The sequence below is a fragment of the Sciurus vulgaris genome (assembly GCF_902686455.1).
Source record: "Sciurus vulgaris genome assembly, chromosome: 5".
Taxonomy (NCBI): domain Eukaryota; kingdom Metazoa; phylum Chordata; class Mammalia; order Rodentia; family Sciuridae; genus Sciurus; species Sciurus vulgaris.
Genome location: NC_136465.1, coordinates 73,938,919 through 73,960,817, shown reverse-complemented (window position 1 = coordinate 73,960,817; position 21,899 = coordinate 73,938,919). Strand labels below are relative to the sequence as shown.

The following is a 21,899-nucleotide window of genomic DNA, read 5'->3' as shown; positions in this document are numbered from 1 at the left end:
GGAGAAAAAGCTTTAGAATGCAGCCTGGAGGAGGATAACTCCAGGCCTGGGACACCAACTCAGGCCCAAACCTTTATTGCCCAGGGGAGCCCCTAGATGTATTTGGGGGAACAGGTAGGTTGGGGCATTAGGGATAGATCCACACTCTAAAACCACCTTCACAAATCTGAACAAAGATCCTTTATACCCCAGACCAACAACCTCAAGTGTCTCTCAGTACCGTGCTGGTGCCTTTCTCTGCTATGTCCGAATGTTGGAGCTTGTGTGATGATTTCTCCATGTGTCTTTCTGTACTTCTGTCCCCTGCTACTGCACTCCGTGCCCTACCCCACCCCCAACTTCTGACCATACCCTTTGCCACCACAGTACACTGGCACTGAAGTTTCCATGGCAACACTTCAGACTTTAATACATTTTGCTAGGGATGATGGAAGGTGAGTAGGGCATCTGGTCACTTGGATGGGAGACAGCAGGGGCTTCAGAGACCCAGATCTAGCGCCCCTCTCCCCAGAGTCTGGAGGCAGCTGCCCTTGGCTCAGGACCAGAATGAGGTGTACCCACCCCGGCCCCTTTCCTGAGTCCAGCAGGCCCATATGGGATTCACAGGGTCAGCTGGGGGAAGATGGGGTTGCCTGGGCCCCAGGGTTTTCCCCAAGCCCTTGCACTCCCCTCACTTCCTGTTAGGGAACATCGTCTCCCTGCACTTAGCCCCAAAGGAAGTCCAACCACTCTGGTGTCAGGGGACCCAAGGGAGAGTCGGCGGGGTGAGAGACCCAGTGGTCTAGGCCTTCGAGGAGAGGATCCTGGAGAGGCAGTTGGAGTTGGCAGAGGTGTTTCATCAATGAAGGTGGTAATCTCCTCACGGAAGAAGCCAGGACCTCGTGGGGGTCCCCCACCTGATCCCAACACCCCACTTTCCAGGAACTGGCGAAGGCTGGCTAGTCCTCCACCTTCAGCCCCTTCCTCATCCTCTTCATCCTCCAGCCTGTGTCTTTGTCCCAGGTATTCAGGAGGACCCCCAAGGGCCCGGCTCTGGGCTGGGAGGATTCGAATGTCATCAGAGGATGACCACTTGTGCAGAAAGGAGCCTGGTGCCCGAGGGGTGGAGAAGATGTTGGTTTCATCATGGGACAGACGGCGGGACAAAGGGACCTGGGAAGAAGAGCAGGTGAGACCTGTAGGTGTTGCAGGAACAAAGGAAGACGGGGTTGCCTGGGCCCAAGCCCTTGCACGCCCCTCCCCAAGAACCAAAGTAGGGACTCTGCAAGATGGCTCCAACTTGTAAACATGGGTTTTATCTATGTTTCCTGAAAATAAATTCTGCCTTCTGATCTGTAATTACTGGAAACTATTCCCATTTTTGCAAATTTAATTTCTGAGTTCTGGTATATAGTCATTATTCAAATTTAAAATGCCTCTAATTTTAATGCCAACAAAATTGGTTGTAATCAAAGTTTAAAATAATAATTTGCCCCCCCCCCCCCATTTAAAATAAAAATAGATGGCGCCACCTTCTTCAACTTCAAAACTTTTGCTTCAGTGGGAAAACCTGGTTCGGACAGATCTGAGGGAAACTTTCTTCCCATACCTTTCTTTCACCTGCCTTTTAGGGTACCCTGCAGTCAAAGGAGTAAGGAATAGGGGTCTAGGTAACAAAAACTGGAGAAAAGTGTAGTGGGGAACCAGTAGCAGGTGGGACCTCCATTCCCCCACCTGTAAGTAGTGTACTCTTTCCAGAGGGGGGAAAAGCATGTGCCGTCCAGGAAGCAGCTTCACCTGGGTGGGGTCTCGACCCCCTGGTCCTGTGGCCCCATTAGCATCAAAGCGAACTTTGCACACCCGGCCATCTGTATAGTCATCACAGCCCCCATCTAGGAGAGAAAAGGGGCAGAGTTATAGGCACAGAACACTCACCCTATCCTGAAGTCCCAGGGAACCTTTAGTCTGTAAGTTCTAAGAAGACTTGGAGAGTGGCTTGCATTTGTTGCATTCACTGCCAAATCCCTAGTGCTTCATACCTATAGACCTACTTATTGAAATTTACCTGTCCTCCTCCAAAAACTGTCCCAGAACTGGGAATCTCTCCCAGGAACTTTAGCTTTCCTTTAGTACCATAGCTTTTACATTAGGACTGGGAACTGTTTCTCAGGCACTTCCCCTGGAGTAGGGGGCAGACCTGGGCAGTGTGGGCTACTAGAGGGGTGTCCAGGTCCAGTGAAGGGAGCCCACAGTGCATAAAGAAGCCATGAGTGGCAGAATGCATGATTAGGCAAAGAGGACTCCCCCACCCCCGGGGGCGGCACGGGCTCCATCCAGCAGGGGGCGCTCCAGGCAGTAGAAAGGGCAGAAAAAAAGAAAAGACAGATGTCCAGGAAAGCAAAAGCCGGGCCCCTCCTCTGACCCTCATCTCCATCCTCCTCAGACATGATAGCCACGCACTGCTCCCACACTGTGCGCACATCCGCACGGTATCGCTCACAGGACCAGATGAAGGAGGGCAGCAGCAGCGTCTGTGCCATGGAGCACCACAGCACAGCCAGCACCATCCATGGGGGAGCCGAGTCTGACTTCAGTGAAAAGAAGCTCACCACCTGGTGGGGGGATGAGGAAAGAGGGTTAGAGCCTAGAGCTGAGAGGGCGTACCTGATTTGGATATCCCCAGTGCAGTTGGTGGGCAAGAGGTCAGGAAGAGATGTCTGTCCTTGTGAATGGACAGAGCGAAGTTGGAAGTGAAGGTGGAGTGAACAGAAGGGAAAGAATCAACTCAGTGGAAGGTCATGGGGGAGTGCTGCAGACAAAGCCCTGGGGTCAGGAGGGAGAGAAACAGAGATGGTGTAGGAAATTTGAAGATGGAGAGAAATCCAGGAACAGGGACTGGCTGGGGTGGTGGGGTGAGCCCTAGGGGGTTTTGTGCATGAGACTGTGGTCTCCTGAGGGAGACCGAGGGAATAGAGATGGTTCTCAGCTGTTGAATAGGTTGAACAGTGGAGCTGCAGAAGAGATGATGGAGCTGAAGGATAGGCAGTGAAATTGAAGGATGGATAAGAGAATTGAATAGTGGGGACTAAAGAACAGGTGATAGAGCTGGGAGGTGGGAATTAGAAAATGAATGACAGAGATGGAGGATCACAAATGGATTGGGTGGCCAGCAATCCATTATAGGCAGTGTTGCATGCCTATAATTCCAGCACCTCAGGAAGTAAGGGAGGAGGATTGCAAATTTGAGGCCAGTCTCAGTGATTTAGTAAGACCCTAAACAACTTAGTAAGACTCTGTCTCAAAATAAAAAGGGCTGGGAATGTAGCTCAGTAGCAAAGTTGCCCTGGGTTCAATCCCCGGTACCAAAAACAAATTGAAACAAAACAAAACAAAACAAACAAACAAAAAAAAACCAATGAATTTGGGGACAGATAGAGAAGAGGCAGATGAATGATGGACCTGGAGAAAGATAATGAAACTGCTGCATGACTAATGAAGTTGAAGGTCAGATGATGGTGCTGGGGACTGGATATTAGGGAGAACAGGTCAGAGGACACTAATCTCACCAAGATGGGCACCCCTGTGAGTGAGTCATAGAGAAAGACGATAGCGCTGACCAGGTTGGTGACTTGCAGGGATGTCTTGGCAGACTCGGAGCCATCCAAAGAGGATCGACGCTTCCCTCGGGTGTCCTCCACCACGATGGCTGGCACCTCAAAAGTTGGCCGGGTACCCAATCCCCCTGGCCCACCCACCTTGGAGCCCCCACTACCCCCTGCTCTCCGGGCCTGGTGAGCCCTCCGAGGCCGAGCCCACAGCGTCTGGTAGAAGGTGATAGCCACACAAACCAGTCCCATGACAATGCCCCCAAGTAGCAAGAGGCTGAAGCAGACGCCAAAGCCGAGGCCAATCTTGGAGACTATGAACTGGCAGCCTCGGGCGTAGTAGCGCTCGCCATTGTTATGCCAGCCAATGGAGGGCAGTGTGGAGAGGATGAAGCTGACCATCCAGATGCCCATGACAGCATGCAGCGCCTGCTTCTTGGCATTGCTGAGACGGTAGTTGACAGGCCAACGCACCATCCACATGCGATGGTAGGAGAGAGAGGCAACTGTGAAGCAGGTGGCCAGGGCCAGTGTGTAGTAGGTGGACACAAAGACCTTGCAGATGCTCTCGTTCCAGTCATAGTCAGAGGAAGCCTGACGCCGTAACTGTACCACGGCAAAGGTGGTGAGGGGCACAGCTGCCATAAGAATGTGTGTGCCCGCGAGGAAGCAGAGCAGCAACTCCAGTGGCTTGTGCTTCTGCTGCTTGGCTGAGATGCTGAGGATGATCCAGGCATTGGCCAGCAGTGCCAGGAGCCCACAGGCCAGCCAGGACAATGCGTTTGAGCGCAGGGAGGCCTCCTCTGCCCCTGCCCCGCCCCGAGCCATCCTATCCTCAGCCCCCCACCCCCTTGAACTCCTGGGGGCGGGGGCTAGGTCTCACCCAGGAGCCCCACTCACACGCACCCCCATGATGCCCGCAATTCTTGCTATGTAGTCAGGCAGGTTGTCCCCAGGCCCACCCTACTACTCAGCATGGCATGACTGACCCACTTAAGATCAGGTGTTCAGGGCAGGAGAGGAGGCTGACATTCAGCAAAGGCAGTCCTCAGCCTCCATGTTAGGTGGGGCCCTTCCTTAATATCCCTATTATTGATGGAGGAGGCAAGCTGGCTGCTTTCCCAACTATGAGGCTGGCTGGGGGACTCTGGTCCCCATGCTGAGACTTGCAGGTCTCTTTTCCTTCAGGTTCTTGATCAGTGAATCTTCTATATGGCCCAAGGGGTTTGGGTGTGGGGCTCAGTCACCTGGACAAGCTGCAAGGGAAAGATGAAATGTGGGAGTGGGCAGAGTTTGAGACTAGGCTACTCTCTAACCAGCCTCCTGTGCCCCCCATAGTTTCATTTTCTTTAAACTAATGAAATGTCTGATTACTATGGGTCAAGGGAGTGATTCAGAGCATTCCCCTGCCTTAAATTAGATGGCCAAATACCTCACATAGATATAAGCACCCATGCTTCCAGACTGCCAGGGAAAAAGGTATTCTTACTTTCCTACCTCCCATCCCTTTTTAGCTCCCCCATCCAACTTCCAGATTCCTTCTTATAATATCCCCTGCTCAGTACTACTCCACCCCTATCTTCATGTCCCTAAATCTCTCTTCAGAGATACCGATGGGAAACACATAACTTGTTTCTTCTTGGGAGTTTATAGTAGACCACTTCCCCTACCTGCCAGTTTCCTGGACCAGTGGTCTTGGTGTTCAGCCCTACTTCCCCAAGCTTGGATTATCACCCTCCAGTTACCCAGGGATCTGGGAAAATGGGAGAAAGGAGGCTGGGGTGGTGATGGGGGAACCTGAAGGCGGGGAAACCACTGACATCAGAATTATCCAGAAATGGAAAGAGGGGGAACTAGAGAGAAGGAGGAGAGTTTGAGCAGAAAAGAAAGAGGGGGCAAAGTGGTAGTATCTGAAAATAGAAGGAGAAGCACAGAAGCCCCTGGAGAGGAGGCCATAGAAGGAGGAGGGGTAGGATGGAGGTAGAGAGCAGGGAATAGCTGAGAAGAAAAACCCGCTGCTCAATAAGGTACCCACTCCCACTGAGAGACCTGAGGCTTTCCTCCCCTGGCCCAGAGCCTCAGTTTCCCTCTGATGGAAAGGAGAATAGCCTGAGCTTAGTGCGGCTGAGCTTCAGTGTGCCTTGGAGAAGGGGCTAAGAGGAAATCAGGTGAAACCCCCAAGAGAGTGAAGGCAATAAAGATGGGCATAATGGCTTTGGGGCTATGAGATAAGACCGGGCACAACAGTGTCAGGGTTCATTTCCTGTGGAAGAAACTCAGACCCTTGCCCTCCTGAAGAGGTCCGAGTCCACCCCCACCTTTGTCTCTTTTTTGGAGCCCAGAACTCCCCAGTTGCCATGGCAATGGCCAGCCAGAAGGAGGTGGAGGGAATTGGTCAGGAGGCCCCCCCACTACCCTCTACAGTTTTGGACCCCTTCCCACACACCAACCCCCAGGCCCAGTTGGTGGGCTCAAGAAGATAGAGGTGGGGAGTCAGAGGGAGGCAGGGAGGCAGGCAGGATGTGAAGGGCAGAGAGAAGGAGGTGAAGGACAGAGAGATCAGAAGAAGGAAGGAGAAGGATCCTGGGGGCTCCGACGCCTACAGGGGTCCCTCGCCCTTCGCGGTGAAGGGGTAAGGTCAGACGGCTCCGTCTTCCTTGTCATCCACCGCGTTCTCCAGGGCAGAAACAGCAGGTGGCTGGGGAGGAGGGGCGGACCAGAGGGGAGAGGAGGCAGCGTGGGGAAAGAGCAGAGGCGACGCAGAGGACGGGGCTGGGGTCGTCTTACCTCTGGTTGCGCCCAGCACTGCCGTGGAGACGCACTCCCGACGCGGCTCGCTCGGGCTCCCGCCGCCTGCCGGCTCCAGCTCGCCCGCCCTCCTCCTCCTTCCTCCCTCCCTCGGGCCTCCCTCCCCCCAGCCCCGGCCTCTCCGGCTCAGCCCGCTGTTCACTCAATCTCTGCCCCTGTCAGCCCCTCCAGGTTCCCCTTTCCCGAGGTCATCCGGCCTGTTGGCCCGGGTTAGGGAACCGAAGAACAGCTTTCGCGTAGGGGGCTGCGAGTTTAGGGCGGGGAAACTGGACGGTGGTGAGTTGGAGGGGGAGGGGGAGGGGCAAGGAAGGCGCTAGAGGGAGGGGGCGAGAAGGATGGCGGGGAGCGGGCTTCATTGGTGAAATGGTTGGTGTCCTGCCCCCACCCCATCCCGGTTTTTCAACACGAACACAAGCCCAAAGAGGCAGCTGGTATTGTTGGGGACTAAGGAGCTAGCTGTTCAGGGAGGAGGCAGCTTGTGTCACTGTGTGCCACTGTGTGCCTCCTTGCGAAGGCTGTACCTTGGGTAGAGCTCAAAGGGGCATGGAATGGAGGCTGTTGGGAGCGAGGGTGCAAGCTGGGGCTGCTGGTGGAGTTGGGGGTGGGTGCAACACATATACTGCTTCCTCCTCCTGGAACACACACTTATGTTGGGGTACAAACCATTTGCCCACACACATTGCAGTTTCTTATAGTCCTTTCTCCCAACCACACATATAGACACCAGGGGAGCACACATAAACCCTACATTCTCTCCCCTTGGCTTGTCACACACATGTAATTACAAAGTCTTAGTCACACATACTTTGGGTGGCTGAAGTGGGCAGTCAGCCTCTGGGGATTTTTCCCCTCACCAGGGAAACTTCATTTCCTTCCTTCTGGGACAGGCTTGGCAACCTCCCCTCTGGATCTGATTCCAAAGATTCCTGTTCTCCAGAGAAGAAGGACCCTCCCTCTCTCTCTCTCTCTCTCTCTCTCTCTCTCTCTCTCTCTCTCTCTCTCTCTCTCTCTCTCTCTCTCATGTGTGTGTGCTCGCGTAGACACACACACACACACACAAACACACACACACACACACAATCTTTTTTATAGTAATTTTATTGTATTTTATGTCAGCTCAGGACTGGGAGTAGGCACAAACATAAACTAAGCTACAGGGAGCCTGGCAGCAATTAGGTGGTCTTCCTGTGGGAGGCAAGCTGCAAAGAAAAGGGGGAGAAAGGAAAAGAGATAAGGAATAGGGACTGAGGGAGGTGGTGAGAAAGGGAAAAAGGCATAGGAGGCTGAGGATCCTGAGAGAAATGGATCATGAAGGGAAGGAAGAATACATATAACCTCAATTTCCCCATCTCCTGAATGGTTTGTGGGGAGAAAAAAGGAGGGTACAACAGGAGGACTGAGGCTCAGCATCATCGCCTTTCACAGGTGATCCCCTCAGAGAGTCACCCCAGGCTAATGCCCTGCCTCCTCCCCACAGCACAGCTCACATTCCTGATGGTTCTGAACATGGTGAGTGACAATTCCCTGGACATTCTTTCCCAAGGGCCTACACTCCCATCCAGTGTTCTGATTAAGAAAACTGAAGGCATTGTCTTCTAGTAACAAGACCCCACCATCAGCAGGTGTTGAAAGAGGGGGTTTTAGGCAGGAAGACCTTCCCCTCATGTTTCTGAGCTCTGAGACAGGCCTTCCTGTGGGTGGTGTGCTCCTGTGGATCCAAAGGTGCATACTGGCTACCTCTAACTAGCCACTGCAGAGATCTGTGTGGTATTTGTCCTACATTAAGAAGCAGCAGTGATACAGGGTTTAGGAGACCTGGGTTAGTCCTGACTCCAGTACTTGCTGGCTATGGGGCCCTGGGGAGTCTTCTCACCTCTCTGGGTTTCTTTCTGGAAAACTGGAGATAATAGTCTTGGCTCTGTCACTACCAGTCTTATAGGGTTTTTGTAAGGGTCAAACTGAGGGTGTGAAAATGGTTTATAAACTGAGAAGTGCTCCTTAGGTATAAGGAATTGTCTGTGGACTAGTGTTTTTGTGCATAGGTGTGCCCCAGGGCCTGTTTGGATCAAGGTAGAGCCCACATAGGGTGAGAAGCAAGCAACATGGGGCTATGGGGACTGGCTTCAGGATCCTTGGATTTGTATCTGTCCTTGATCAGCTGTGTGATCTTGGGCAAGTCCCCACCCTCTTTGGTGCCTGGAGGGTCCTCTCCAGGACCAGCAGTCCTGTGCTAAATATTTCTAAACCCAGGCCTGCCCTCCATGCCAGGTAAGGCTGGTTCTTCTCACCTGGGATCCAAGTGAACAGCTGGGGAGAAAATCCAGAAAAAGTAATTAAAAAGGGCTAAGATTTGGAAGAAAAGGAAATGGGGAAGAATGGTGTGGTTAAGCCCTGGTAAAATTGAGAGCAAGAGTCTGTCAATGGGCCTGGGAACAAAAGAGGAGAAACAATGGACAGATGTGGAGGAAGAAAGCAAGAGGAGGCCAGAGGTGCTGGGATCTGCTACATTCATCTGGTCTGCAGGCCCAAGTCCACAGGAAATGCAGGGAAGACAGCTGAAGAGCATGTGCATGGGAAACTCCCAGGTTCTTGCATCTCAAGTGAGACTGTGAGTCTTCTGTAGCCTACTGGAGGAAAAAAGAATAGGGGAACTGGGCTCCAAACACCTGTAATCCCAGTGGTTTGGGAGGCTGAGGCAGGAGGATTGTGAATTTGAAGGCAGCTTTGGCAACTTAGTGAGGCCCTAAGCAACTTATTGAGAAGCTGTCTCAAAATAAAACATAAAAAGGGCTGGGGATGTGGCTCAGAGGTTAAGCACCCCTGGGTTCAATCCCCAGTACCAAAAAAAAAAAAAAAAAAAAAAAAAAAAGAATAAGGGAACCAGTCTGTCCCAGAGTCACTTTGTATTCTAGGACCTCTATAGCTCCCAGACCCCACTTTTCTAGCATAGTGAAAGTCTCTTGGCATGACTGAATGGCCCACCCAGGAATGCCCCAGGTCTGCTGCCCTTTCACATCCACCCTTCACCTTCTGCTTCCTTCTTAGTGCCTTCACATCCCTTTGGGCCCTTTCTCATCTCTACCACCTCCCCTCAGCCTCTGTCTCCTCACCACCATCCATCCTCCTCACCCCTCCCTTCTTTCTCTTCTTCCTCCTTGCTTTCTCCCCCGACTGCCCTCACCTTTCCTCCTCTCTCTCCTCTTCCTCCCTCTCTTCCTTCCCCTTCTCCCTTCTCCTACCATTTCTGATCCTTACTGGGAGCATTGGCAGGTCTTCTTCTCACTGAGGAGCCTCTTAATCTGAGACATCCGCTCTGCCTGGCGCTGTCCAGGAACAAGGAGGAGAGTCATGAGGGTCCCAGGCCTCCAGAAGGTAGGTACCCCTTGGAGGGGGGAGTGGGGAAAGCTGGGAGAGGAGAAGCAGTTATTGTGACTGAGACCATCTGTCATAGAATTGACTCTTTGCTCCTTCCTTTCTGTCCTTCTTCTTGGGATCTGGAACAGGGCCTGATTTGCTATGGGGGAACTCATGGGCTGGCCAGAAAAGGTCACACATGCAGGATGCCCTTGTACCAGCCTCAGGTGTTCAAGGGTCCAGTGGAGGTCAGAGGGGGTCATGGGGGCTTGCTTACCCTTCGGTGTCGGCACTTGACACAGCAGAAGATACAGAGCCCAGTGAGGAGCATGAAGCTTAAGGTGCTCCCAATCACAGCAGCCAGGAACATTGACTGGTGTGGGTTCAACCCTGTGGGTGAAACTGCAAGAGAAATGGGTACTCAGCACACCAACCACTATCAGAGGGTCACAGGGCCTGCTGGAGGGGAAGACAGTCTGATGCCCAGGGCTGAGAGAGAGGATCAGGGTACACAGGGCTCTTGAAAGGGCTTGAGGGAGCAAAACTGGGAAGGGATTATATGTTTTAGAGACTATAGGGTATTTCAAAAAGCTAGAAGGAATGATCCAGACACTGTGCCTGTATGTGAGTATATGTGTGTATGTGAGTGGGGGGTGTTTGTCTGGTTTAGAGGGAAGTCAAGGAGGTGTGTTCTTGGCAGGAGGCTCCATTCCTTGACTGCAAAGCCTAAGGAGGTGGGAATTTGGAAGGTACATGTAGGAACCTAGAGCCCAGGATCACGCCCCACCTCACCTCTGTGTCTGCAGAACACCATACATATAACCCCTCCATCCTAGAGAAGTTGAAAGGGTGGGACACTGGGTGGTCTCTGCAAACCCCAGGAAGTTTCCACAGCAAGGAGGCCCAGGCATGGTGTTAGGCCTTGGAACCTGGATCCTCACCATCAACCTGGAAATCCAGTAAGACCTTGTCCCCATCATTCAGTAGGCACTGCCACACCCCTGCCTTGGGGTTTGGTACCCGAATCCTCTTCTCCGGCTTTGAGACCTTAGTCTCCTGATTCTCTGGCTTCAAATGCAGCATCAGCTTGGGAGGGATGGGTCCCAGCACCTCACAGATCAAGTCATTCTGGTGAAAAGTTGCTGTAGAGGAATAAGAGGCTGAGACCAGGAATCCAGACTCTTCTGGGTTCCCAGCACTTTTAAGTTCTAAGGGAATTCAGTAGAACAATAAAGTGATCCTTCCCACTGGTGGCCTTCTTTATTCTTCTCAAACCACATTTCCAAGTTGGTGTAAGAGAGAAAACAGACTTTAAAGTCCCAGTGATCTTGGGTTTGAATCTAAGCCAGCTCTACTTCTTATCAACTGTATGTCCCTGGGCAAGTTATTTCACAACTGAGCCTCAGAGGATAATTAAATGCATGAATATATGTAAAATGTTTGAACTAGGCTTGGCATGCACTAAGCATCAAGTATTAGCCTTTTTTTTTTTTTTTTTTGAGTTTTTTTGTTTGTTTGTTTTTTGTTGTGCTGGAGATTGAACCCAGGGCCTTGTGCTTACAAGGCAAGCCCTCTACCAACTGAGCTATATTCCCAACCCTGGAGTTATTATAGTAAGATGAGGATTCAGAGAACTCAGTGTTGAGCTTGATGTTATCTTCATTACTAGCATACAAAGAACAGATTGCTACCCTTATTAGAAAGATGAGAAAGATGGCCCACAGTGGTTAGGGGGCTTAGCCAGGGTCACAGGGGGCTAAGATCGGGCAGAGGCAGATCTAGACACCTGGTTGTTAGCCCATGTCCTTGGGAGATTCTCAGGGAAGCCACATTAGGCTGTCTCATGGATATTGGGAAAGGATATATGAATTCCAGTCTCTGTTCAAAAGCAGTCCAGGGTTGAAAGTGTAGCTTAGTGGTAGAACACTTGCTGAGCATGTACGGGGCCCTGGATTCTGTCCCAAGCACCAAAATCAAAAGGAACAAACACGCCAGCCCCAAACTCAAAAGGTCCTTGACCACTTCAACCAGGCAAGCAGGGCCTATGGAGCCCCTTTTGGGACCTGACCAGCCTCAGAGGGCACCCTGGGCCAGCCCCTCCACTTCCTTCCCCTGACCTCTCCTCAGCCCAGCCCCTCACCATTCATCACCACCAGGTTCACTTTCTGATGCAGCTTTCCTTGGTCAAGAGTCAGAGTCAGGTTTCCAGAGCCAGCATACTGAGGCAAGACCTGGGGCAGGATGAGGCGCAGTGGAAGGTTCTCAGCCATCTGGAGCACTGGGTCCTGCGTAACCTTTTGCACAGACACCTGCTTATTCTTCAAAGAGAAGGTGACCCAGGTCTTGGAGGAAGAAGACCTCTCTGCCTGCCACCTCAGCTCGCCGTTCAGGTTCTCATCTCCAACATTCAGTGGAAAAGAGAACTCCACCTGCTCCCCCACTTTCTTATAGACTGTGTTGAGGGTCTTCTGGAAACCTGGAGGTGGGAAGGGAGCAACCCTGGGTGAGGAGGAGATAGGAAAATGAGGGAGTGAAAGGTTGGTAGGCATGTGGCAGGGCAGCAAAGAAATGGAAGGGGACCAGGTAAGCCCACATATTGAGGTTGTCATGTCAGGTACTGAATTCCTTCTTCTTTCTCCTATTTTCCCTCCCATTCCATCATCCTCCTAGCATGTTCCTGCAGCAGATCATCTTCCCCTTCTTCTAGAAGTCTTCATGGAACAGCCCAGCCATAGGGGTTAGGGGAGCTCTCCCTCCTCAGGACCCCAGGATCCCAGAAACCATTTAGCCTATGCTCCTTAGGTGCATAAGTTATCACCCTTCACAGAATGAATGCCAACATTTAAATAGGGTTTACTGTGTTCCAGGCACAGTCCTATAGGCATTATACTTATTCCCACCATTAGACTACAAAGTAGGGACTGGCATAGCTAGCATCAACCCATTTTACAGATGCAGACACTAAGAAATAGAGGTTCTATGCCTTGCTTGAGGACACACTGTTGTGGCAGTCAGGATTTAAATCAGAATCTGTGCACTAAATCACCACACTATACTGCCTTATGTCACACAAGCACATAAGAATCTGGGGTAGGACTTATGTTCTGGGCTCTTGGTCTCTCCAAAATGTCTCACTCAGTATTATATATTTGCAATGCTGAAAGTCATTAGGGTTGGCTTGCTGGAGTTAATGTCCTTGAGGAGGAAGATTTTCCAACTTGGTAGGGGTTGGGACCTGGGACAACAAAGAAAATACATGCTTTTGCCACTCCTTTGAGGCCTCCTTCTGGGTCTCTGGGGTCTCTCACATCCTTACATCCCCTATCCCTTCCTTCCCCTAGGTCTGCCATGCTCAGGGGTGACTGTAATTAGCTTACCAAGGAGGAGGGACCCAGTGTGTTACTCAGGACAGACCTCAGCCCTAGGGGAGTCTGGACCCACCCTCCAGCAGCAGAGCCAGCAGCTGGGCAGTGAGAATAACATGGGGAACTTGGGAGCCCCTTATCAAGGAGTAAATGCAGGGAGCACCCCACTTCTTACCCAACACCAAGATATTTATTTTGATCTCCAGCATCTTCTGGTCCTGGGAGATGATGCATGTCCAGGTGCCACTGTCCTGGAATCCCACATTGGGCACTGAAAGAGTCTTGCCCCCAGTGCTAATTTTGTTCCCTGGGTTCTTGAATTTCACTGAGGGTTTACTACCAGGGGGGAATTCCAAGGTCAGGGTCAGGCTTTGCCCCTGCAGCAGGCAGGTACCTGGGTTGGCAGTCACTGTGGAAGGAACAAATCACCTGTGTTACACACATACCATCCTCAAGGAGAAGGAAAGAATAGAAGAAACCAAAAATATCTCTCCATTGTCCCCTGTCTCAACATCACCTTTCCTCTCAATACCCTGCCGCCCACCCCTGAGCCCAAGGCAAGACTTCCCCCTCCCCTCTCCCTCTTTCTCCATCTCATCCCCTTCCACATCTTCATCTCCTCCCTAGTCTCTCTCCATCCTTCCTTTGATTGCTTCCCTTTCTTTTATTTCCCTTTCTCTAGACCTTACTCCCTCCTTAACCTTGACCCAAGGCTTGAGGGGGGGTTGAGAAGACTCTGTGAACAGTCTGATCCATTTGCAGGCCATGAGGTGTCACCAACTCAGGCCAGAGGTGAGAGTAGGGGAGGAAGGGAGATGGACTGTAGTTTTTTACATCCCAGGCCTGCCCCACTCACGTCTGAACACCTGCAATTCAACCTCTGTCTTCTTATTTTCCACTTCACAGATGTAGGTCGTTGAATCTTCCATCCTAAGTTTAGAGATGATAAGGGGAAAGGATCCTTGATCCCACTGGGATTTTTTTGAGTCAGTTCGATCATTCAGAAGGGAGAAACCTGTGAGTAGAAGCCATATAGAAGAGGTTGAGATGTCCTGGTGGCATGGCACCCCTGGGAGTAGTAGTGCTAATTTGTAGTAGTAGTTGCTAATTTCCTGCAGAATCTGCAGCTTATCCTCGTCAGAAAATCCCAGTCTGGAGGGGCGTTTCCATCTCATCCATTTATCTGGTGAGGATGATGTCTCACTAATTCAAAATACTGTGAAACATGCTTATTTCGAGAGCATCAGCTCCTACACACGAAATGCTTAACATGTGTTATCTCCAGTAATCTTTACAATAATGCCAAGATAAAGGTACTGTTTTACTTATGGTGTAGACAAGGATACTGAGACTCAGAGGTGAAGCAATTGCCCAAACTCTTGCAATTTCTTTGAAAGCTTATTTGTGAGATTTATCAGAATCACAAATGCACGTGCAAAACTAAATGTCCATTGACTGGGGTTGTGGCTCAGTGGTAAAGTGCTTGCTGGCATGTACGAGGCTCTGGTTTCAATCTCCAGCACCACAAAGAAACAACAACAACAACAACAACAAAAGTCCTAAATGTTCACACACACACAAAAAAGGATAGGTTAAATAGATTACAGTTTTACAGTCCACCCATTCATTGGATTGCTACGCAGCCATAAAAAAAGAATGAGGAGCCAGGCATGGTGGCACATGCCTGTAATCCCAGTGGCTCAGGAGGCTGAGGCAGGAGGATCACAAGTTCAAAGCTGCCCTCAGCAATTTAGCAAGGAAGACCCTGTCTCTAAATAAAATATAGAAAAAGGGACTGGGGATGTGGCTCAATGGTTAAGTGCCCCTGGGTTCAATCTCTGGTACCAAAAGGAAAAAAAAAAAAAAGAAAGAAAAGAAAAAGAAAAAGAAAAAAGAAAAGAAAAGAAAGTTCTTCAAAGAAGAACTCATTCCAATATGTCTCAAAGTACTCCAGGAAATAGAAAAGGAGGGAACCCTACCAAACTCATTCTATGAAGCTAATATCACCCTCATACCCAAACAAGACAAAGACACAGCGAGGAAAGAAAATTTTAGACCAATATCCTTGATGAATATAGATGCAAAGATCCTTAACAAAATCCTGGCAAACCGTATCCAAAAACATATTAAGAAGATAATGCACCACGATCAAGTGGGGTTCATCCCAGGAATGCAAGGCTGGTTCAACATCCATAAATCAATAAATGTAATCCATCATATCAATATAAGGATAAGAATCATATGGTCCTGATGCCCATGTTCTGACTGTATGTGGGATTGCATGCTGTGATGGCATCTGGTGTAGGGATGGAAATCCATCCCTGATGGTGGGTCAATCAGCACATTGCTTGCAGATGGGACCAAGTGATACAGATGAAGTGCAGGAACAGATATTATATCTTCATTTCACCTGCTGACAACTACATCAGTCAATCCGATTTTTGGTTTGTTTTGTTTTTCTGTTTTTTCATGGTACTTGGGATTGAACCCAGGGGCCCTCTACCAATGAGCTCTATTCCCAGCCCTTTTTATTCTTTGAGACAGGGTCTTGCTAAGTTGCCAAGGTTGGCCTCCAACTTGCAGTCCTCCTGCCTCAGCTTCCTGAGTAGCTGGGGGCATGCACCACCATGCCCAGCAATTGTTTCATTTTTAAAGGACGAACTTTCATTGATAGCTTAAATAATCCTTTTTCGCTGAAGCAGATAATAATTAAATGACACATCTGAAATTCCCAACCCATCAAGAGAAGGCAGAAACCAAAATCCCTTAACTTAATATTGCTTAGCCCTCAAATGTCTGTTTTTAAATAAGGAGATAATAGTAGAAAATAGTTTAGAATCTATGACTTGATTAAAAATGTTATTACACTATCAATATGTTGGGGATTAGTAGTCAAAGTTGCTAGTGACTGTTTTGAACAAACAAATATGGAAGCATTTTATCAGAGCATTTAATTATATTGGAATGCAAGATACTAGCTATGTTTGAACATCAAGTTTATGTAAGCAAGATACATCAGGGCCTTCCTAAGGAGGCTCAGAATAAATGAGCATAGTATGTAAAAAAAAAAAAAAAAAAAAAAAAAAAAAAAAAAAAGATCATATGGTTATTTCAATTGGTGCAGAAAAAGCATTTGACAAAATACAACACTCCTTCGTGCTCAAAACACTAGAAAAAATAGGGATAGTAGGAACATGTGTCAACATTGTAAAGGCTATTTATGCTAAGCCCATGGCTGAAAAGCATTCCTTTTAAAAACTGAAACAAGACAGGGATGCCCTCTTTCACCACTTCTATTCAATCGTCCTGGAAATACTAGCCAGAGCAATTAGACAGACTAAAGAAATTAAAGGGATATGAATAGGAAAAGAGGAACTCAAGTTGTCACTATTTGCTGATGACATGATTCTCTATTTAGAGGATCCAAAAAACTCCTCCAGAAAACTTCTAGACCTCAAAAATGAATTCAGCAAAATAGCAGGATATAAAATCAACACGCATAAATCTAAAGCATTTTTATACATAAGCAATGAAACATCTGAAAGGGAAATGAGGAAAACAACTCTGTTTGCAATAGCCTCAAAAAAAATAAAATATGGGGAATCAATCCAACCCAAGAGGTGAGATATCTCTACAATGAAAACTATAAAACATTAAAGAAAAAAATTGAAGAAGACCTTAAGAAGATGGAAAGATCTCCCATGTTCTTGGGTAGGCAGAATTATAATTATAAAATAGCCATACTTCCAAAGGTGCTATACAGATTTAATGCAATTCCAATTAAAATCCCTATGACATTTCTTATAGAAACAGAAAAAGCAATCATGAAATTCATCTGGAAGAACAAAAGACCCAGAATAGCCAAAGCAATCCTGGGTAGGAAGAGTGATGCAGGAGGTATCACAACACCAGACCTTAAACTCTACTATAGAGCAATAGTAACAAAAATGGCATGGTATTGGCACCAAAATAGACACGTAGATCAATGGTACAGGATAGAAGACATGGAGACATACCCACATAAGTACAGTTATCTCATACTAGACAAAGGTGCCAAAAACTTACAATGGAGAAAAGATAGCCTCTTCAACAAATGGTGCTGGCAAAACTGGAAATCCATATGAAGTAAAATGAAATTAAACCCCTATCTCTCACACTGTACAGAACTCAACTCAAAATGGATCAAGGATCTAGGAATTGGACCTGAGACCCTTCACCAAACAGAAGAAAAAGTAGGCCTGAATCTCCATCACGTTGGCTTAGGACCAGACTTCCTTAACAAGACCCCCATAGCGCAAGAAATAAAAGCAAGAATCAATAAATGGTATAGATTCAAACTAGAAAATTTTTTCTTAGCACAGGAAACAATAATGTGAAAAGAGAGCCTACAGAGTGGGAGAAAATCTTTTCCACACACACTTCAGACAGAGCACTCATCTCCAAAGTTTATAAAGAACTTAAAAAACTTTACACCCAAAATACAAAGAACCCAATTGATAAATGGTCTAAGGAAATGGGCAGACATCTCACAGAAGAAGATATACAGTTGATCAACAAATACATGAAAAAGTGCTCCTCATCCCTGGTAATTAGAGAAATGCAAATTAAAACCACCCTAAGATTTCATCTAACTCCAATTAGAATGGTTATTATCAAGAACACAAGCAATAATAAGTGTTGGAGTGGATGTGGGGAAAAAGGCACACTCATACATTGCTGGTAGAGTTGCAAATTGGTACGGCCACTCTGGAAAGCAGTATGGAGATTCCTCAGAAAGCTTGGAATGGACCTACCATTTGACCAAGCTATCCCACTCCTCAGTTTATACCCAAAGGACTTAAAATCAGCATACTACAGTGATGCAGCCACATCAATGTTCATAGCAGCTCAATTCACAATAGCTAGATTATGGAACTAAACTAGATGCCCTTCAATTGATGAATGGATAAAGAAACTATGGTATATATACACAACAGAATATTAGTCATAGAGAAAAATAAAATTATGGCATTTGCTGGTAAATGGATGGAGTTGGAAAATACCATGCTAAGTGAAATAGACCAAGCCCAAAAAATCAATAAGTGCATGACAATATATAATGAGGGGGGTTTGCAGAGGGAAGAGAAGAATGAAGGAACTTTGTATGGTGTAGAAGAAAAAGGAGTGGGAGGGGGTGGGGAACAGAAAGATGGTAGAATGAAACAGACAGTATTACCCTATGTATATATATGATTACATGAATGGTGTGAATCTACATTGTGTAAAACCATAGAAATGAAAAGTTGTACCCCATTTGTGTACAATGAATAAAAATGCAGTCTGTAAAAATAAAAATAAATAAATAAATAAAAGAAGAGAATGAGGAAGTTCTTTACATTGTTCTTATATGGAACATTACCACCTAAGAAATATTACTAACTGAATAAAGTAAGATATTAAACAGGCTATTATTTTTTATTTATTTTTATCATGTACTACTTTTATTTGTTCTTTTTAGTTATATATGACAGTAGAGTATATTTCGACATATTTATATAAACATGGAGTGTATCTTATTCTAATTAGGATCCCAGTCTTATGGTTGTACATGATGTGGAAATTCACTGTAGTGTATTCACATGTGTACATAGGAAAGTTATTTATTATAAAAGGAAGAGCTAGGACTGGGAGTTGTAGATTAATGGTAAAGCACCTGCCTAGTATGCACAAGGTCCTGGGTTTGATTCCTAGCATCACAAGAAAATAAACAGGAAAAAATTATATGTGTGTGTGTGTGTGTGTGTGTGTGTGTACATATATAGTTCAAAATATATTAAAATTAAAATGATACATAAAATTTATGTATGTGTGTCTGAAAAAAATATGTATATGGAAAGAGAGGGAGATTGCCCTCCATATCAGTGGGTTTTACATTCAACCAACACTGGGTTAAAAATATTTGAAAACAAATTTTATCTGTACTTGCATGTACAGACTTTCCCCCTAAACAATGCAGTATAATAACTATTTCCTTGGCCTTTACATTATTAGATATTATAAATAATCTAAAGATGATTTAAAGTATACAGGAGGATGTGCCTAGGTTATATGCAGATACTAACACTGTTGTTTATGAGAGACTTGGGCATCTGTGGATTTCATTAGTGGGGAGAGGGGACCTGGAACTAATCCCCCATGAATACTAAGAATGGATGTGTGTGTCTCTGCATGTGTGTATATGTACATGTTGTGTGTATATGCCTTGTAAAAAAACATTGGAAGTAAACATAAGAAAATAAACTCAGTTGCCACTGGGAAGTGGAAGTAAATACTCATGAGACAGGTGTAGGAGAGAGAGTTTTCACTATGTGCCCTTTCCCACTTTTTTTTTTAAACTCCAATAAGAGGTGGAGCTAGAATTAAAATTCAGGCCTGATGGGTACAGTGTGCAATATTATGAGTTTCTCAAGCATGGATATGTGGTTTCCTCTGTTTTGGGGGAGTGCTGGGGATTAAACCCAGGGCCTCAGCAAGTGCTTTACCACTGAGCTACACCCCAGCCTCAGTCTCCAGCCTCATACTCTGTTAATATGTAACTACCATCACCAAAAGGGTATTCCTCCCCTTAACCATTTTTCTGGGTGCAGTGGCAGCTCCAGAATTCCTGTAGAAGAGGGATTTAGAAGCTAAATTTGCACAGGGCATGGTGACATGTAATCCCAGCAGCTCAGGAAGCCGAGACAGGAGGATTGTGAGCCTGAGCTGTAGGGAAGAGGATGATAACCTGTGAAGAGGAGAGAAGCTGGAGTGCATGGTCAACCTGACATCTGTCTCCAGCACCAAGCCAATAAGAGGGAGCCTCAGTGACTTGGCAAGGCCCTGAGCAAGTTAGGGAGACCCTGTCTCTAAATAAAATACAAAAAAGGGCTGGGGATGTGACTCAGCAGTTAAGGTGCCTGGGTTTAATCCCCGGTACCAAGGAAAAAAAGAAGCTAAATTTGCATAGCAAATACAGATGTTTTTCACTTAGAATATAAAATTGGAAAGAGGATGAATGTGATGAGGATAAAGCCTCCCTCCACCCCAGTGGCCTGTCTCTGCCTCCCTGAGCAGTCCTAGGCCCACTCCCTCTTGTTGCCTCCATGCTGGAGACCGAATGTCATGTTGACCATGCATGTCACTCCATGTCACTCCTCTTCACAGGTTATCATCCTCTTCCCCACTGCTTACGCTCATTCTCTCCAGGAGACCTTGCCAGACAACCTTGCAGCCCTGGGTACACACCTGCCCTAGTATTTACCCAATCACCCTTTTATTTGTCTCTTCTGTAGTTTCTACCCACACTTACTCTTTCCCCTGGATCTACCCACTAATTTCTACATTTTTATACAATTGACCAAACAACAACTACTACTACTACTTCTCCTCCCCGCCCTCTCTTCCTCCCCTCCTTCTCCTCCTCCTCCTCCTCTCCCCCTCCTCCCCCCCCCCCTTCCTTATCCTCCTCCTCCTCCTTCTCCTTCTTCTTTTTTAAATTTTTGGTACCAAGAATTGAACCCAGGGGCACTTAACCACTGAGTCATATCCCCAGTCCTTTTTTGTATTATAAGAGACAGGGTCTTGCTGAGTTGCTTAGGGCCTTGCTTTATTGCTGAGGGTGACTTTGAACTTATGATTCTCCTGCCTCAGCCTCCAGAGCCATTGGAATTATAGGTATGTGCCACTGTGCCCACAGGTTTGACCAAATGTCTTGAAAAAGTAGCCTACTTTGGTTCTGCCCCCCTTTTACCTCTTTTGATCTCCCACTCCGTATCTAAGTACCATTTATTTTTCTTCTTCTTGGACTCATGTTCTGACATCTAGATTTAGGTATTGCCACAGACTGTCTTTGGTCTTCTCCCCCATTTCTATAGACATTCTAAATTTTGATGCATACTCAGTCAGCTCTGCAGGTGACTCCCAAACCAATATCCTTTTTTTTTATATAGATAAGTTTATTTTATTTATTTAATTTTTTATGTGGTGTTGAGGATTAAACTCAGTGCCTCACATGTGCTAGGCAAGTGCTCTACCACTGAGCCACAACCCAGCTCCCAAATCATATTCTAAGTTTCAATCTCTCTCCTCAATTCTGGGTCCACATTTTCAAAGGCCCAAGCAAAAATTCTCTATAAATATCCTGCCATCACCCCAGACTCCATTGGTTCAAAACATAATGTATCTCCTAAAATATCTCTTCCTTTCTACTTTCCTTTTTTTCTTATGAGGAAAACCATGACCCACTTTTCCATGATGTCCCATACTTTGGAAAAGAAATTGCTAGATAGTATGGAAGATCTAAGAGAATGGGAAAATCTAGGATAAATTCATGGGAGAGACCAGTATTGAAACAAGCCTTAAAAGAAGTTTAGGTGGGCCAGGCATAGTGGTGCACACCTGTAATCTCTGCAGCTTGGGAGGCTGAGGCAGAAGGCTGGCAAATTCAAAGCCAGACTCAGCAATTTAGCAAGGCCGTAAGCAACTCAGTGAGACCCTCTCTCTAAATAAAATACAAAAAGGACTGGGGATGTGGCTCAGTGGTAAAGTGCCCCTGGGTTTAATTCCTGGAACAACAACAACAAAAATGTGTAGGCGGTGTGGGGGTGTGACTCAGTGCTACAGCACTTGCCTAGCATGCATGAGGCTTTGGGTTCCATGTGTACCAGCAGAAAGAAAAAATTTATAGGCAATGGGAGAGAGAGAAAGGACATTCCAAGAAAGGGAAAAGCCCCAGAAAAGTAGTACAGGCAAGCTGTCAGGAGACCATCTC

The 21,899-nt window shown here is 47.2% G+C and overlaps 2 protein-coding genes across 6 annotated transcripts in view; both read right to left on the bottom strand.

Moving 5' to 3' along the window:
• Window positions 1-167: 167 nt before the first annotated feature.
• GPR162 (G protein-coupled receptor 162) lies at window positions 168-6,474 on the bottom strand. Of its 2 annotated transcripts, none has more exons than XM_079142458.1 (5): window positions 6,372-6,474; window positions 3,546-4,840; window positions 2,402-2,591; window positions 1,714-1,871; window positions 168-1,152 (listed from the first exon to the last, which is right to left on the bottom strand). In XM_079142458.1, exons 2-5 carry the CDS (start codon window positions 4,410-4,412, stop codon window positions 601-603), a joined length of 1,767 nt encoding a protein of 588 aa, XP_078998584.1. In that variant the 5' UTR covers window positions 4,413-4,840; window positions 6,372-6,474; the 3' UTR covers window positions 168-600. The 2 variants fall into 2 exon arrangements, with proteins under 2 accessions (XP_078998584.1, XP_078998585.1); XM_079142459.1 differs by having other exon boundaries at window positions 3,597-4,840.
• Window positions 6,475-7,479: 1,005 nt separating this feature from the next.
• CD4 (CD4 molecule) overlaps window positions 7,480-21,899 on the bottom strand; it is a 30,902-nt gene continuing 16,482 nt past the window's right edge. Inside the window, exons 4-10 of one of the 4 annotated variants that reach the window (XM_079141077.1) lie at window positions 13,968-14,126; window positions 13,287-13,520; window positions 11,887-12,222; window positions 10,688-10,888; window positions 10,024-10,148; window positions 9,648-9,797; window positions 7,480-9,019 (exon numbers count right to left, since the gene is read on the bottom strand). In XM_079141077.1, coding sequence (XP_078997203.1) covers window positions 9,687-9,797; window positions 10,024-10,148; window positions 10,688-10,888; window positions 11,887-12,222; window positions 13,287-13,520; window positions 13,968-14,126 — 1,166 coding nt within the window. In that variant the 3' untranslated portion in view covers window positions 7,480-9,019; window positions 9,648-9,686. The remainder of the gene's footprint in view (window positions 9,020-9,647; window positions 9,798-10,023; window positions 10,149-10,687; window positions 10,889-11,886; window positions 12,223-13,286; window positions 13,521-13,967; window positions 14,127-21,899) is intronic. The other 3 variants (XM_079141078.1, XM_079141079.1, XM_079141080.1) reach the window with 3 other exon arrangements.